Source organism: Rhodnius prolixus, unplaced genomic scaffold (genome assembly GCF_049639745.1).
Source record: "Rhodnius prolixus isolate KJV_2025 unplaced genomic scaffold, Rpr scaffold_1, whole genome shotgun sequence".
NCBI classification, from domain to species: domain Eukaryota; kingdom Metazoa; phylum Arthropoda; class Insecta; order Hemiptera; family Reduviidae; genus Rhodnius; species Rhodnius prolixus.
The window spans coordinates 66,654,008-66,672,002 of record NW_027411581.1 but is presented as its reverse complement, the minus strand read 5'-3'; the positions used below and the strand labels follow the sequence as shown (position 1 = coordinate 66,672,002).

General features: G+C 31.0%; 1 protein-coding gene across 1 annotated transcript in view; it reads left to right on the top strand.

Annotated features, from left to right (window-relative positions):
* The window catches only part of oxt (Xylosyltransferase oxt), a 33,239-nt gene extending 15,680 nt beyond the window's left edge, over positions 1–17,559 (top strand). The window contains exons 4-18 of the mRNA XM_074112709.1: positions 4,713–4,869; positions 4,952–5,094; positions 5,208–5,386; positions 5,473–5,672; positions 6,723–6,889; positions 7,000–7,133; positions 9,637–9,813; positions 9,896–10,001; positions 11,690–11,895; positions 11,980–12,105; positions 12,743–12,943; positions 13,957–14,111; positions 14,808–14,978; positions 15,973–16,122; positions 17,330–17,559. Of these exons, the coding sequence (XP_073968810.1) occupies positions 4,713–4,869; positions 4,952–5,094; positions 5,208–5,386; positions 5,473–5,672; positions 6,723–6,889; positions 7,000–7,133; positions 9,637–9,813; positions 9,896–10,001; positions 11,690–11,895; positions 11,980–12,105; positions 12,743–12,943; positions 13,957–14,111; positions 14,808–14,978; positions 15,973–16,122; positions 17,330–17,336 (2,279 nt within the window). The 3' untranslated portion in view covers positions 17,337–17,559. The remainder of the gene's footprint in view (positions 1–4,712; positions 4,870–4,951; positions 5,095–5,207; positions 5,387–5,472; positions 5,673–6,722; positions 6,890–6,999; positions 7,134–9,636; positions 9,814–9,895; positions 10,002–11,689; positions 11,896–11,979; positions 12,106–12,742; positions 12,944–13,956; positions 14,112–14,807; positions 14,979–15,972; positions 16,123–17,329) is intronic.
* Positions 17,560–17,995: the final 436 nt, after the last annotated feature.

The following is a 17,995-nucleotide window of genomic DNA, read 5'->3' as shown; positions in this document are numbered from 1 at the left end:
GAATCTTTAACTTCAATTATCTCGATAACTGATCGATAGATTTCGTTTATATTTCATCTGTTTATGGAGACATCTATTGTCTAAAATAGTATGAAATTTAGAGTTGAATTTCGGTTTCGTTATAAACAGTGAAATCATTAACTTCAATTATCTCGAAAACTGCTCGATAGATTTCGTTTATATTTCATCTGTATATGGAGACATCTATTGTGTATAATTGTATAAAATTTAGTAAATATCTGTCGAATAGGAAACGAGATATTTAGAGTTGAATTTCGGTTTCATTTAAAACAGTGAAATCTTTAACTTCAATTATCTCGATAACTGATCGATAGATTTCGTTTATAATTCATTTGTTAATGGAGACATCTTTTGTCTATAATTGCATGAAATTTAGTAAAAATCTGTCGAGTAGGAAACGAGATATTTAGAATTGAATTTTGGTTTCGTTTTAAACAATGAAATCTTTAACTTCAATTATCTCGAAAACTTTTCGATAGATATCGTTTATATTTCATCTGTTTATGGAGACATCTATTGTCTATAATTGTATGAAATTTAGTAAATATCTGTCGTGTAGGAAACGAGATATTTAGAGTTGAATTTCGGTATCGTTTGAAACAGTGAAATCTTTAACTTCAATTATCTCGAAAACTGCTCGATAGATTTCGTTTATATTTTATCTGTTTATGGAGACATCTATTGTCTATAATTGTATGAAATTTAGTAAATATCTGTCGTGTAGGAAAGGAGATATTTTCGTTTGAAACAGTTGAATCTTTAACTTCAATTATCTCGATAACTGATCGATAGATTTCGTTTATATTTCATCTGTTTATGTGAGACATCTGTTGTCTAAGATTGTATGAAATTTAGAGTTGAATTTTGGTTTCGTTTTAAACAGTGAAATCTTTAACTTCAATTATCTCGAAAACTGCTTGATAGATTTCGTTTATATTTTATCTGTTTATGGAGACATCTTTTGTCTATAATTGCATGAAATTTAGTAAAATTCTGTCAAGTAGGAAACGAGATATTTAGAATTGAATTTTGGTTTCGTTTTAAACAGTGAAATATTTAAGTTCAATTATCGCGAAAATTACTCGATACATTTCGTATATATTTAGCTGTTTATGGAGACATCTATTGTCTATAATTGTATGAAATTTAGTAAATATCTGTCGTGTAGGAAAGGTGATATTTTCGTTTGAAACAGTGAAATCTTTAATTTCAATTATCTCGAAAACTGCTTGATACATTTCGTTTATATTTCATCTGTTTATGGAGACATCTTTTGTCTATAATTGCATGAAATTTAGTAAAAATCTGTCGTGTAGGAAACGAGATATTTAGAATTAAATTTTGGTATCGTTTGAAACAGTGAAATATTTAAGTTCAATTATCTCGAAAATTGCTCGATAGATTTGGTTTATATTTTATCTGTTTATGGAGACATCTATTGTCTATAATTGTATGAAATTTAGTAAATATCTGTCGTGTAGGAAAGGAGATATTTTCGTTTGAAACAGTGGAATCTTTAATATCAATTATCTCGAAAACTGCTTGATAGATTTCGTTTATATTTCATCTGTTTATGGAGACATCTTTTGTCTATAATTGCATGAAATTTAGTAAAATTCTGTCAAGTAGGAAACGAGATATTTAGAATTGAATTTTGGTTTCGTTTTAAACAGTGAAATATTTAAGTTCAATTATCGCGAAAATTACTCGATACATTTCGTATATATTTAGCTGTTTATGGAGACATCTATTGTCTATAATTGTATGAAATTTAGTAAATATCTGTCGTGTAGGAAAGGTGATATTTTCGTTTGAAACAGTGAAATCTTTAATTTCAATTATCTCGAAAACTGCTTGATACATTTCGTTTATATTTCATCTGTTTATGGAGACATCTTTTGTCTATAATTGCATGAAATTTAGTAAAAATCTGTCGTGTAGGAAACGAGATATTTAGAATTAAATTTTGGTATCGTTTGAAACAGTGAAATATTTAAGTTCAATTATCTCGAAAATTGCTCGATAGATTTGGTTTATATTTTATCTGTTTATGGAGACATCTATTGTCTATAATTGTATGAAATTTAGTAAATATCTGTCGTGTAGGAAAGGAGATATTTTCGTTTGAAACAGTGGAATCTTTAATATCAATTATCTCGAAAACTGCTTGATAGATTTCGTTTATATTTCATCTGTTTATGGAGACATCTTTTGTCTATAATTGCATGAAATTTAGTAAGAATCTGTCGAGTAGGAAACGAGATATTTAGAATTGAATTTTGGTTTCGTTTTAAACAGTGAAATCTTTAACTTCAATTATCTCGAAAACTGCTCGATAGATTTCGTTTATATTTCATCTGTTTATGGAGACATCTTTTGTCTATAATTGCATGAAATTTAGGAAAAATCTGTCGAGTAGGAAACGAGATATTTAGAATTAAATTTTGGTATCGTTTGAAACAGTGAAATATTTAAGTTCAATTATCTCGAAAATTGCTCGATAGATTTCGTTTATATTTTATCTGTTTATGGAGACATCTATTGTCTATAATTGTATGAAATTTAGTAAATATCTGTCGTGTAGGAAAGGAGATATTTTCGTTTGAAACAGTGGAATCTTTAATTTCAATTATCTCGAAAACTGCTTGATAGATTTCGTTTATATTTCATCTGTTTTTGGAGACATCTTTTTGTCTATAATTGCATGAAATTTAGTAAGAATCTGTCGAGTAGGAAACGAGATATTTAGAATTGAATTTTGGTTTCGTTTGAAACAGTGAAATCTTTAATTTCAATTATCTCGAAAACTGCTTGATACATTTCGTTTATATTTCATCTGTTTATGGAGACATCTTTTGTCTATAATTGCTTGAAATTTAGTAAAAATCTGTCGTGTAGGAAACGAGATATTTAGAATTAAATTTTGGTATCGTTTGAAACAGTGAAATATTTAAGTTCAATTATCTCGAAAATTGCTCGATAGATTTGGTTTATATTTTATCTGTTTATGGAGACATCTATTGTCTATAATTGTATGAAATTTAGTAAATATCTGTCGTGTAGGAAAGGAGATATTTTCGTTTGAAACAGTGGAATCTTTAGTATCAATTATCTCGAAAACTGCTGGATAGATTTCGTTTATATTTCATCTGTTTATGGAGACATCTTTTGTCTATAATTGCATGAAATTTAGTAAGAATCTGTCGAGTAGGAAACGAGATATTTAGAATTGAATTTTGGTTTCGTTTTAAACAGTGAAATCTTTAACTTCAATTATCTCGAAAACTGCTCGATAGATTTCGTTTATATTTCATCTGTTTATGGAGACATCTTTTGTCTATAATTGCACGAAATTTAGTAAAAATCTGTCTAGTAGGAAACAAGATATTATGAGTTGAATTTCGGTATCGTTTGAAACAGTGAAATCTTTAACTTCAATTATCTCGAAAACTATTCGATAGATTTCGTTTATATTTTATCTGTTTATGGAGACATCTATTGTCTACAATTGTATGAAATTTAGTAAATATCTGTTGTGTAGGAAAGGAGATATTTTCGTTTGAAACAGTGGAATATTTAACTTCAATTGTCTCGATAGCTGATCGATAGATTTCGTTTATATTTCATCTATTTATGGAGACATCTTTTGTCTATAATTGCATGAAATTTAGTAAAAATCTGTCGAGTAGGAAACGAGATATTTAGAATTAAATTTTGGTATCGTTTGAAACAGTGAAATATTTAAGTTCAATTATCTCGAAAATTGCTCGATAGATTTAGTTTATATTTTATCTGTTTATGGAGACATGTATTGTCTATAATTGTATGAAGTTTAGTAAATATCTGTCGTGTAGGAAAGGAGATATTTTCGTTTGAAACAGTGGAATCTTTAATTTCAATTATCTCGAAAACTGCTAGATAGATTTCGTTTATATTTCATCTGTTTTTGGAGACATCTTTTGTCTATAATTGCATGAAATTTAGTAAGAATCTGTCGAGTAGGAAACGAGATATTTAGAATTGAATTTTGGTTTCGTTTTAAACAGTGATATCTTTAACTTCAATTATCTCGAAAACTGCTCGATAGATTTCGTTTATATTTCATCTGTTTATGGAGACATCTTTTGTCTATAATTGCATGAAATTTAGTAAAAATCTGTCGAGTAGGAAACGAGATATTATTAGTTGAATTTCGGTATCGTTTGAAACAGTGAAATCTTTAACTTCAATTATCTCGAAAACTACTCGATAGATTTCGTTTATATTTTATCTGTTTGTGGAGACATCTATTGTCTACAATTGTATGAAATTTAGTAAATATCTGTTGTGTAGGAAAGGAGATATTTTCGTTTGAAACAGTGGAATCTTTAACTTCAATTATCTCGATAGCTGATCGATAGATTTCGTTTATATTTCATATGTTTATGGAGACATCTATTGTCTAAAATAGTATGAAATTTAGAGTTGAATTTTGGTTTCGTTTTAAACAGTGAAATCTTTAACTTCAATTATCTCGAAAACTGCTAGATAGATTTCGTTTATATTTCACCTGTATATGGAGACATCTTTTTTCTATAATTGTATGAAAATTAGTTGAAATCTGTCGTGTAGGAAACGAGATTTTTAGGGTTAAATTTTCTTTGATTTTTTTTTTTTTCTGTATTAATTCATAGTCATTTTGTTGGTAATAGGTTTGACAAAAGGAAAAGCCTTAGGGTGTTACCAAGACGACAAAGTGTCCAGACTTCTTAATGGTTTCTATACTAATATGAAATCTACAAATTCTCCAACTAATTGTATGAATCTATGTTTACAATCTGGTTTTCCGTACGCTGGTGTACAATATGGGTAAGAATTTTTGTTATTTAATAATATTTAGAAATATTTTATTAAAGTTTAGTTATTTAGCTTTTTTTTGTGTGTATAACAGAAGTGAATGCTTTTGTGGTGCGGTAGAACCGCCATCATCCGCTAAACTTCCTGATTCTTCCTGCAATATGAAATGTCCAGCTGATCCACGTCAAGCTTGTGGAGGTTTCTATACTGTTAACATTTACCAAACGGGCGTAGCAAGTAAGTGTTCAACTCATGAATATGGCAACCAAATTCCATTCTTTTTTTAAGTAAATTTTTTTTTTGTTTTTTTGTTAGATTATTTTCAATGGTCTATTTATTATATATTCTAGAATTGATAAAAGAGCCAGTTGAAGAGAGTTGGTCGCGAAGGTTAGACCTAAAGGATTCACAAACTCGAGTAAGGATTGTTTTCTTGCTAACGTTAAACGGTAGAGCTATTAGACAAGTTAAAAGACTCATCAAGTCACTGTTTCATGTTACACACTTTTTCTACATTCACGTTGATGCGGTAAGTGTGTTTATGTCAATTTCCCGTATGTGAAAACCGTGCATAACCTTCAAGATCATTTTCTTTTTTTTCCCTCCCATTTCCAGAGACAAGACTATTTAATGCGAGAGCTGCTTTCTTTAGAAATGAAATTTCCCAACGTAAGATTGAGTCGTCGAAGACATCCTACAATCTGGGGAGGTGCCTCTTTATTGACCATGTTGCTAGAAGCGATGACACATCTAGTCGAAAGTGACTGGGATTGGGATTTTATTATCAATCTCTCTGAAAGTGATCTACCGCTGAAGTAAGTAGTAAGATTTATTTAGTCAATTCATTGGTAGGTTACACTTTAGGTGAGGTTAGGTTGCACTTTTGTAGGTTAAAAGTTAAAATTTTTCACAGAAAAACATGGTTTTAAAGTTTCTCTAATATAAAATGATTTTTCTAGAATTTAATTTAAAATAAAAATTTACGATGAAATTTTAACTGTTTGAAATTGGAACGTGAAACAAACTTGACTGGATAATTGAATTTGCTTGTAGGACTTCGACCGAAACGTATCATCTTAAATGCCTCCCATTCTGAATTTAATTTACTAGAACTTCATTTCTGTATAGATCCTTACGATATAAAAGTATAAGAACTTAAATAAGAATTTTATCTTTGCTAATAAAATTTGACACAGAGTTGTAGACTACGAATTCTACAATCATGGAGATATTTTGTTTGCATTTCACTGAAAATATATATTTTATTTCCTGTATCCCCAAAAAAAAAAAATGTTTTTTACGAATTGGTTTGCGTGTGTGCCACTATAACTAAAACCTTGAAAATAACAATAAGTTCAATTAGATATTTCAAATCGATCCCTCTGAAATTAAATCAGCTAACCTATCGATTTTTTTTCCCCCTGTACTAAGATATTCTCGAAAATGGCTTTTTTTTTTTAATCAGTTGATTTTTGTTGAATATTATCCTTTTTGGGTTCTACGATGGCGCTTACATCAAATAATGAGAAAATATAAAAATATTTTGTAGTTTCTGTGATGTTTACATACTTAATAGTCATAATTTCTGAACGGGTTGTTGATGTAGTGTAGCAATGCGTGGTTTAGCTGGAGGGGAGGATTCCTAGTTCGAATGTTTATAAAAACAGCTGTTTTGTATTTGTTAGAAAATAGGTTAGGTTAAGTATTTGCTTCTCTCCTGTCCACGAAATTTAATTTGGAAGTTACTGTACTGTTATTATTACTTTACTTTATAGTTATTAACTCAAAATCGTAAAACCTAATCGATTACAACACTTTTCTCTACGAGAGTAAGAAAAAGTAAAGATTTTATTTTTTATTTTTAGAACCAATGAGCAACTTGTAGAATTCCTTACAGCCAATAGTGATCGTAATTTTGTAAAATCACACGGACGAGAAGTTCAAAGATTCATACAGAAACAAGGTTTAGATAAAACATTTGTCGAATGTGATACACATATGTGGCGAACTGGTGACAGGACGCTACCTAATGGTATGTATTTTTTTCCCCCCTATTTTGTAAACTAAAGTTTTTCTATTAACTGTTTTGTTTTGTTTATTACCTGATGTGTTTTAAAACCTTTTAAAATTTGCTATTCTTAGGAATTGTTATTGATGGTGGAAGTGATTGGCTGGCCCTTTCACGTCCTTTTGTAGAATATTTGGCTACAAGTACTACTGACCCTCTACTCCAAGGACTTGTCTCTCTATTCAGGCATACACTACTTCCTGCGGAGGTAATAGGCCCTTTTTGTTTATATGACACTTTGCTGGAAGGGAGGACTTATTAGGAACCTAAAAAGTGGCAAGGCGCGAGCTCATTTAAAGTTTAATCTTTTAATTAGTTTCAGAACTTCTGGATCTCGTAACATTGTTAATAGATTAGTTGCAGATATTGTCAAGAAAATGTTAAAAAAAAAAAAAACTGTGGCTGTGTCATGGACACGGCCGTGTGTTGTACGTGAATACGTTTACGTGTGTTTTGCTGTACTCGTACGTAACGGGTTATATTTTTTATATAAAATATTTTTATTTATGTATTTAGGATGAAATCAAGGAAACAAATAATTACTGAGTTACAATATAACTTTATTAATTATAGGTTTGTGATACGAAAAGTACGACACAAATGGCATACAAGATACATCGAGATTTCTGGTAAACCTTAAATCAATATAGGTATTACCTAACGTTGTTGGGGAAGTTTCAATATAAGACAAATTGAACTCGCAGAGCATGAAGTCGGGCAATGAGCGGTTTTGTGAGACATCAACATTTAAGTCTCCAACTATCCTAATTGGTGTAGTAAGATCAGGCTCTTAATCGGGTATAATTTTAGAGATGTTTTTGGAATATTTTAACAACGATCTTAACATAAAAAGTTTAATTTCTGCTAACGCTGTGCCCGGATGGATATACACACACACCCCCGAGTACGAATTTGAAGATGCCATCGGCCTTTTTCGTTTGCTAGATAGACATCACCAGCTTCTGCGTCTTTTGTCAATGTTAACTCTATTACAATCAGTGAAAGCTATTGATGTTGCCGATATATGGCGACTCCACCGGCTTTGTGACTTTTACCATTCGATTGTTCTTGAAAAGCGCTTTCCAACCGTATACGATCTCTGTATTTGGTTTTGGCTTTTCGACGCGTATAGGCCGACGTTACATATTTTTGATAATATTTTTTTATTCTAACACCTCATTAGCGCGCGATGCGTCACAGTCCTCGCTTATCGTAATGAATTCTTTGATCCTTTAGCTATCCAGTGGTCTAATTTAATTTTGGATGTAGACGATAGATTCGAAACTATAATGCCAAACTGTATCCCCCGATTTTGTTAGCATTAGGTTTTTTGGATTGCCACCATATGATTCAAATTTAAAGACGTATTCACGTCAAAATCTAGGTTAAAAATAAAATTGATCAGACATAACCATTTCCAAAAAAAACTCTGATGAACTATAATTTTCTAATACTATAAAATTTTCCTGAAAACATTGCGAGAAATAGAATTTACTATTATTTAGAGCAGCTTTTCCCAACCTTGTTAACTTGGTAGTAGTACATAATGCTAAATTGTACCACTTCGTATAAATGATGGTATTTCGTGAAATTTGTTATTCCGAGTGTGTTATTTTACTATTACTACCTTTATTTGTTATAGAGATACAATGTATCTGTTACAAATAGGTTCAAGTTCATGTTCACTTTATAAACTTGGTAACTAAGTAAAGTAAAGTAATCGCCTATTTTTTCAGGCGGGGCTTAACGTCCAACTACCAATTAGGTGTCGTGGACGGTTTGTAAAGTGTAAGATCTTAGTTTTAAAACTTTTTTTAAATAATTGCGTACATATTTTTCTCTTTAAAATTATTAATTAATTTACAAAGTTCTTCTTTAGGATTATTATATTTGTGCGCCCAAATCTTCTAAATTAATTTCTTTTAAGCATTCAACTACCTGTAAGTACCAATTAAATTTAATGTTACTTGGATAGGAGCTTACTCATTACAGTCTCTTTAAGCAGATCTTTACATAGTTATCACTTCAAGTTCTGTCACATGATAATACTATTAAATTTTCTTTATCTCTTATGGATAATGATGTAGTTTTTCCTAAATTTTCTTTATAGAAGGTGTTTGATATCCAATTATTTGTGTTTTCGGGTTTTGGGAAAATACTCCATTAAACACAATTTTAATCCTGCTAAATGTGCTCTTATATTTTCTTGTATATCCTGAGATAGACCAACCTTTATTACTGTACACATTAACAACTTTACTATATAATATTATTAATTAAAATAATTTTTATTTATTATAGGAAAAAAACGTTTCTTTGATATTTTTATGCTTTAACTTTTTTTATGTCCGCCATTATTGATTATTTTTCGCGTACCACAGGTTGGGAAACGCTGATTTAGAGTATTTACTGTTTGGCTAAGCATAATAATGATATAAAACAATAATTTACCGATTTTAGGCCACTGAAAATAAGCCAATATTTCTTTTGTAAGAAAATTTGAACCAAACTGATCAAGTGGTTATAAACTAGTTAGGTTATAACCAGTTAGATAAAGTTATTGCTAGTGCCGTTAATGTTTGTATCATATTTTTTGTAATGAAGTGCTTTTCATATTTATAAAGTACAGCAAAGTAAATTATTTTTTTGTCTCTCTATTTAAACACAATATTTTGATTTAATCATACGTTTCTTTCTTTTTCTTTATTCAGTCTTTCTTTCACACATCGTTAAGAAATTCACCCTACTGTCGTTCGTACGTAGATAATAATTTGCACGTCACAAATTGGCGTAGAAGACTTGGTTGTAAGTGCCAATATAAACATATTGTGGACTGGTGTGGTTGTTCGCCAAACAATTTCAGAGCTGAAGATTGGCAACGGCTTCAGGTTAGTTAATTTTGAATTTTTAATCCTTTAATAGTTTGGATGGTCGTTTCAAAGCTACTTAAATAATTTACCAATTTTTTAGGCCACTGAAAATAAGCCAGTATTTTTTGCAAGAAAATTTGAACCAATTATTGATCAAGTGGTTATAAACCAATTAGATATATGGTTACATGGATCGTATCCAGCTGGTAAGTTTTTTTGATTTTTTATTTTATGGATTCAGCTTTTTTTACTCCTAATGGACCCACCTTACCAAAGAGTAAATAATCCAAAGATTTTTTTGGTTTTAATGTGAACTGGTCATTTTCTGATAAATTGCTTAATAGATATTTGGAAATCTGAGCTTCACTCGAAGTCTGCCAGTTAGAATCGAATGTCATAGCACACGCTGACCATCTAACCATGGAAGCCGTTTTGGCTTAATTCTCGAATAATCTGATAACGGCGATAATAGTGTTAAATTTGCTGTCGGAGGATTATATTCCCTAATAGTTCTGCCTACTGTTTTGTAGTTGGAAGAATTGAACTACATCAGCTGTCACACTAAACCTCATAAATTTAGTGGTGGGGATGAAGTAGACAGCGGGGGGGAACCCATAGACGGATAATAAGTGGAGCAAATAGAACTTTCTAGATCAAACTCGTGTTTCTAAGAAAAGGAATTTCTTAACTATTCTTTGACAATTCTTTGATATCAGTTGTGGCAAAAAAAAAAAGATTTTGTAAAATCTTAAAACTTCTTAGAGAGGAAATTGAAGAGGAAGAGCAGAACTGGAGTTGGTCGGTGAAACTCTATAGTGAAGGTAAAATACGTGGATTCGAATCGCACGTAATTGTTCAGGGTTAAAAGGGATTTAGAGGGATAGATACTGGAATGTTAGGACGAGAATCATGGGACTCGGAGGAGAGAAAATTGGAATTAAGATCTATCGATTTAGAGTCTGTGATCTATAGGAGACTGGGGTACTTTTCCGTTCAAGCGAAAAACAGTTTTTTGGGTAAAACTTGCTTTTCTTTACAATTAATTAATATTTGCTTATAGTTGAACTTGTTTAGCTTACTATTAATTAATATTTGTTTATAGTTGAACGTTTTCGACTTTTATTCCGTTGACTTGGCTCGCGTTTGGTTCACAATTGGCGACATTTGCGCCCGGCTAATATCGACAAAAAAGTATCACTACCAAAACCTGTTCCATGTGTCGAGCTTGAAATACGAATGTCGATATACCCAAAATATGGAGCATCATGGTCCATATTTGATCCCTGTTTTATAGATTTTATAAGATTTGTTTTACATACGCTGACAAATACATACTGGATCTTTTTTTTTCAGCATAAGTAATAACCTACTCCGCTTGTAATATTTTACCATTATATTTAATATTATAATATAAGTTTGACTTATACCATTAAAATTCGTAGAATTAAAAAAGTTAAATTTGAAAAAAAATATTTTGCTAATTACCAACACTGTAATCATTATAAACATATCTATAACCTCCCTTGTCAGCAAAAACAGTGTAATGCAAGTAGCTTTTTGTAATGGAAGGCAAATTTTTAGCAGTATTAATCAAAATCATTTATTTAATTATTGTTGATGGGTGAAATTCTAAAAAAAAAAAACGGTCAGTAATATGAATAACTTGTTTGTTGTGATGGATATATGAAGACCCAATTACTTTTTCAAAGATAATGAAGTTTTAGGGAGAATTAAATGGCAAATTATTATGTTATTGGAGAAACTATGTTCTGAGTGTGCATCCATGCATCATTTTATTTTAGTTCAACATCTGTTATTGACTCACGCTTTTCATCATTATCTTGGCTGGTAATGTAGATTAATAATAATAAGTTGTTGTTTTTCTCTCCGAAAGGTATGGCAGGTGTGGATAGTTATTGGGAGAATGCATATCACTGGGAAGATCTTGGCCGACACCAAAGTGATGATGGATTGATTTCATTGGCGAACAGTTTGGCAAGACGAGCGGTTAGAATGGCCTATGATCAGGCTGGCAACTGTACTTTGGGCGATGTAAAAGTACTGGAAGTGACTACTTATCATCATAAAGATCAGTATAAGGTTTGGACGTTTTTTTTTACCTCCGGTTTGTGGTCATAATTGAATAGTGAACTTTATAATTTGAATTCCTTTTTTGAATAACAGGGAAGTTTGATTCTTTTTGAATCCAAAGTGAAGAATACGGAAAAGGCTGTGAAAATAGAAAGTTGGGTTACACCAATTGATTCGTTCACCATTTTACAACACGCTCCACCAGCCAGCAGGATCAAGGTAATAATATGTTTATGTAAATGTAACTTAACCTAAAAGAAACTTAATTTATATTAAATATTTTGTTTTTGTTTTTGTTGAATTTGAAAGAATTGTGAAAGTTAGGTCGGTTGAAGACACATCTCACTCACTACTACTGTTATTGCATTATACATTTTCAAATCCGTATATTTTTGTGAATGAAGAAATGACCTTGCATCTATCTTCGAGAACCAATGAAACATACAAGTCTAAAGAGTAATTACTTTTTATAATTTTATAATTTATTAATAGATTCAAAATTTCTAATTTTGATTGTTAAAGGTTGGGGGAGGTTTTATTTTCCTATTTTATTAATTCTATTTACTCGTAAGAAACAATTAAGAAGAAGATGGTCGGCTAACCTCTGATTTTTTAAAATAAAATTTGTGATTTTTATCTCAAAAGCATTCATACTTGTTACTTAATAAATAGTAACGGTCCAGTCATTTAAGACGAAAAAACCTATTCACCAAGCCAAGAAGATACTATGTGCTAATGCAGAATATATTTTCCTTAAAAATATATATATAAAAAAAAAATAACCCACTTCACTTTGCTACATTATGTATTATGTTTGATTCTAATTCAATAAATATATTTATTTATTTATTTGCAGAATGTATTCGTAAGCTCAGATTTCGACCAGAAAGAGCAACAATCACGTAATTTATTACGTGTAGTGGGCCCGTTCACCGAGCTGGTCGGCGTGTTCGTACTATGGCCTGGTGAGACGCTCTACAATGTGACAGTTCTGTGGGTTGATCCCAGAATGAGTGTGGTTGCTACTGGGCATCTACTCATGGACGATTCACCACTTGTACGTATTAATTTAGAGGGAGTTGGGAAATTGTTTGCTGTTAAATTATTTTTGTATTAGAAATTCATGTTTTTCAGAATTCCAGAAAATGGAAAAAATAATATTTGCTTACAGTGATGGCGAACCGTTAACCCGAGGGTCAGACACTGGACCCGCGCAAGCTTTTTCACTGACCCACAATTGCTAGGCAACCATTTGTTTGTTTACGCGGGTTGATTTAGATTCTCTAATTGTGTGGATAATTTATATTCTATCTGTATTTTCTTCAATCACGCATTGACACAAAAACAATTTAAATGCTATCTATAACCTCTAGTTTGATCATTAGAGTTCTAAAACGCAAATGACGACAAGTGCTTTTGTAGTATATTTGAAATAAAGCAAAAGTGTTTACAAAATATTAAATAAAATGTATGATTTTACTCATAGTTTGTTAAAAAAAATCGACAACCCAAAGCAAATTTAGATTTTTCTTCGGATAAAACACACTTTTGTTCAGGTTTTGTTCAGTTATGTTTGTAAAAAAGAGACTTCCATAGCCACTTGTTTCGTCCAGTTTTACCCAGTTAAGCCAACTGAATTTTAAAGATGTTTAGTTTTGAAAATATTCAGTTTAAAATGTTTACACTTAACTCTTGTACAAATGGGCATTAGTGACCCCAAGAGCTAGTACTAAAAAAAATGAACAAAATTTGACCCACGTCTCAAAAAAGGTTCGCCATGCCTGGCTTATGAGATCAAAAACACTGCATAGTCATTTCTACTTCCTGTTTATGGCTTCCATCAAAATTTGTTATCGAGTTGCAACCTTACTGAGGTTTTTTTTTTCGTTTTCCTCGATTTTTACGAAATTCACTCCAAAGATATTCTACTTTACCTTTATATAATGGGACCTTCCTCTTAGAAAATTCTATTTAGGTACTTCCTGAGCGAAAATAGTTGATAATAACGGGTAGAGAGAGTTTTTAAGTTTCAAACTTTTTTTTTTTAATTTAAACTTTCTTTCTCTTTAGGTTAGTTTTGTTAAATTAAATATGAAGACACCGTTGCTACCGGGAGCCTGGAGTTTGAAGTTAGTTTGGAATTCGTCTGTGTTTGCTCAAACTAATTTTCTTGTCACACCGCTGGAGTTTTTCTCTGGACTTCCATTAACTTTACGCCAAGCTCAGTAAGTAATGAAGTTAATGTTTTTGTTTTACACTTTTACTTTGACAATTCAATGAAGGTTTTAATGAAAATAATGCCTATAAAGAGATGTCGTGAAGTCGCAAACAGATGATTGAATCGTCACAAATTTGTTACTTAAAAGTTTTTACATATGGACGGTCACTTTTTAGAGTTATTTTATTTAGTGAATTTAAGATTGTTGAAGTTTACTTAAATGAAATTCAAATTTTTAATACTACAATGTGATGAATCATAATACGTATTATACACGAAGTAATATGATTCGTTCACTCTGATGTGTGATAGGTTGCTTATTGTTACCCTTGTTGCTTACGATATAACGCAATGCGTTGATTGTAGCTAAATACATGATTAAAAAAAAAATTTAATAGATCAAATGAATTTAATACATGTTTTAATTAAATAATTTGTTTCTTTTTTCTATATTTGTATTTCAAGGATGGTATTTTAAAATTATTTTATTTAATTATGCCAATTCTCCATTTGTTTTTGCTGGAGAATTAAGCTTTAGTTGTATCAGTTAAGTAAACATTTGACCGTTTTGAATTTTGTTACCCCAATATTGGGTAAAACGGTATCTTGCTTAGACTATTTTACTTTTATGAGTTATTTTCTTTTTGTAATGCACAAATTTTGTTGTTAACAAGTTTCATAATTTTTTTTCTTTTTCTTTAAGATTTGTCCATGGCGGATCTGGAGAACGATTTACAAATTTGGATGAAGAATGGTCTGTAATTGCGAATGCAGGTGCACGCATAGATAAAGATCTATTAGAAAGAAAAGCCTATAGTAACGCCAAGAGGACTGGAAAAGATCTTGCACTAGTCATAGATTCACTTTCGCAGAAGTAAGATTATTTATTTATTTTTTTTATTGTGATTTAAAAATTATGATTCTACCTGAGATACTACCTGAGATACTACCTGAGCGCAGAAGAGAACTAAATTTGTGCACACAATAGTTGATGTCTATGACTTGAAGACAGTCTCAGTGTCCATCCTTGAAAAAAGGAACTAGAAACGACCATAAAGGTATAATTTCCTCCAATCGTATATCCTGTAGAAATGAAAACTAGTCTATTACTTTCTCTCCAACTAAGACGTCTTCGAATGACAGCAATCACCTAGTCCTTTCTGGAGGATATTTTGGAATAAACTCCATTCCACCCTGACCATCTGCAACATCCATACTTTGTCCAAAATTTAGTTAGAATAGCTAGGCTCATCTTCTATGGAAACCCAGCTGCATATAACTGGCTGTAAAGTAGATTATAGAGAGAGATTTGATATTCTCGAACAGCGTGTCTACCAGCACACGCATAATTTCAGTAAAAGTAAGTACCAACTTTGGAAAAAAAAACGTTTAAGGTATGTCTGTGATAATAGCACATCAATGATAGCCATTCTTGACGTCAAAATTAGTGGTATTCAAGTTAAGAAGCTTAAATTGTTCTTGCATAAAAGTAGCTAGTTATTGGGTTACTGCCTAAAGCGTCGATAAATAAAAAGGTAGATGTGTAAAGTGAGTGGCTAAGGCGCCACGGTAGCCGAGCAGTTAAGAGGCGAGATCTGCAAAGCTATTGTGGTACTGGGTTCGATTCCCGGTCTTAGGCCTTGGATTTTATTTAATGGTTAATAAAAGAAATTTACAGTAAAGTATGTTTGCTAGTCGCCTCCGTCCACGACACTGAATTTGTGGTAGTTGGACGTAAAAGCCCGCCTGAAAAAAAATAGGCAATTACTCAAAGTGAGTGGCTAGAAACCTAATTCTCTGGACCCAAAATGATACATAATGACTGCTTTTATGTATCAGCACTAAATTTTTTAATTATTTATTTATAGATTTTACGACGTGGTCGATAATTGCATAGTGTCTGGAATTAGAACTTGCGGTCTTATGAGCCTTTGTCAGGAGACTGTTTGGAGTTCAGTATCTCCTGATCCTAAGTCTGAATTGAGAGGTATCAATAAAACCACTGGAAGAATTCACAGGTACTTATTTTAAGTTTTTTCGTTTAGTATTTTTATTTGGAAATTGGACAGTTAAATGTATTTCTTGAAGAAAATATTCAACATGGATTTACTCTGCGTATTTCTAGTCTAATCTAATTTATTGGATAACTCAAAGCATGGAGTTTTACTGCTTGTATAAAATAGTTAGGTTGGTAACTTTTGAGGATGTCCTACATCGCGGTTCTCCTATTTTAAGGTGTGTTTCAGTAATCTGATCAATCGAATCAATTTTGGTCCCCCAGTTTTAATAATTTGACTTTCTTGATGGACATGGGTGGTCTTGAGGCTTTGATATGGAAAAAAAGATGAATCTAGTAATGATAGCATCATCCTTTTGTAAATGTGGTGTGAACTATAAATTTTCTTGCAACTTGTAACTTTAAAATTTCTTACATTATACAGTTTGGTAAACCGTACAATTCAATGAAAATTACATTTTAGAATGGATTCTTCCATTATCATCAGAAATGGCCTAAAAAGAATTCTCACAGAAAAATTATTCACATACAAGTTTTTTAGGCCTACACTTAAGAAAAGATGAATTGTTTACGAAATAAATACATTCAACATAGTAATACTGCCGCAGTTGAGGTATTTCGATCACTAAGTTCTGAGTTAGAATCCCTGTTTAAGACTTTATCGAAGTATTCATCTACAACTGACTGTGTAATTTCATTTATTGCGTACTTTATCCATGCTTTTTTATATTTATCCATTATTAGATATTTCATTTTTAATGATTTATCCATGCTTTTTTTATATTTATCCATTATTAGACATTTCATTTTTAATGATTTATCCATTGTTGGGGTGTCTTTCTCGATGTGGCTCAGGCCTTTGATCGGGTCTGGCACTCAGGCTTACTGCACAACTTAAAAATCATCTTCCTTTCACCTACTACTTGATCTTAAAACCGATCGGTACTGCCGCGTTCGTCAAGGGCCGTCCCTCTCGTACTTAGTAAGATCAAATTTACTTGATGCAACAATTGTTGCAGTTGCAAATATACAAATAAAGTGAAAAAAATAAATTTATCCATGCTTTTTTATATTTATCCATTATTAGACATTTCATTTTTAATGATTTATCCATGTTTTTTTTATATTTATCCATTATTAGATATTTCATTTCCAATGAATCAATAGGACTGTTCATTATTAATCTGTAATAATAACTTTACTTTTAGATGGTGACAACACGTTCTACTTAGTCTCTTCCAATGGCCTAAAACGTATAAATACGATTTTTATAATAAAATTTTGTGGGAAGTGGGGGGGCAAGCCCAAATTGTGATATTAATTTTTAAGAGGTAAATAAATCAATAAAAAAAGGAATTATATCCAAAAAAATAATAATTTTTAAAAAAAAAATGGATGAAATACAAAAAAAAATAATAAAATAAACAAAAATCGATGATATCTACTTATAGCTTTAAAGAGAAATTATTAATAATAATAATAATGAGATAGAAAATTGGGATAAAGTTGATCGGCTGGGCCGACTTAAACATAAAAGGGTAAATTACCCTTTAATTATTATAAAGTGCTCATTTATTATGTATTATAAAAATTCTCCATTTTATTTATTATGAAAAAAAAAAAGAATACTCTTTCCGTTTCTCAGTATTTGTCAATCCCTTTCTATGCCACAGTGTCTTTTTAATAACCAATTTTTATCATATTTGTAAAACAAGTTACTAATAATTTTAAATTTGGAATTTAAAAAAAAAAAGTACACTACAAATACTTGTAATAGGTTTTTTTTGGCCAACAAGCATTTATCGATTATATCGCCAAGTGATTTGTGATTACTCGCTAAACACATTCTCTGAGTCACTGGTTCGGTTTTAAAT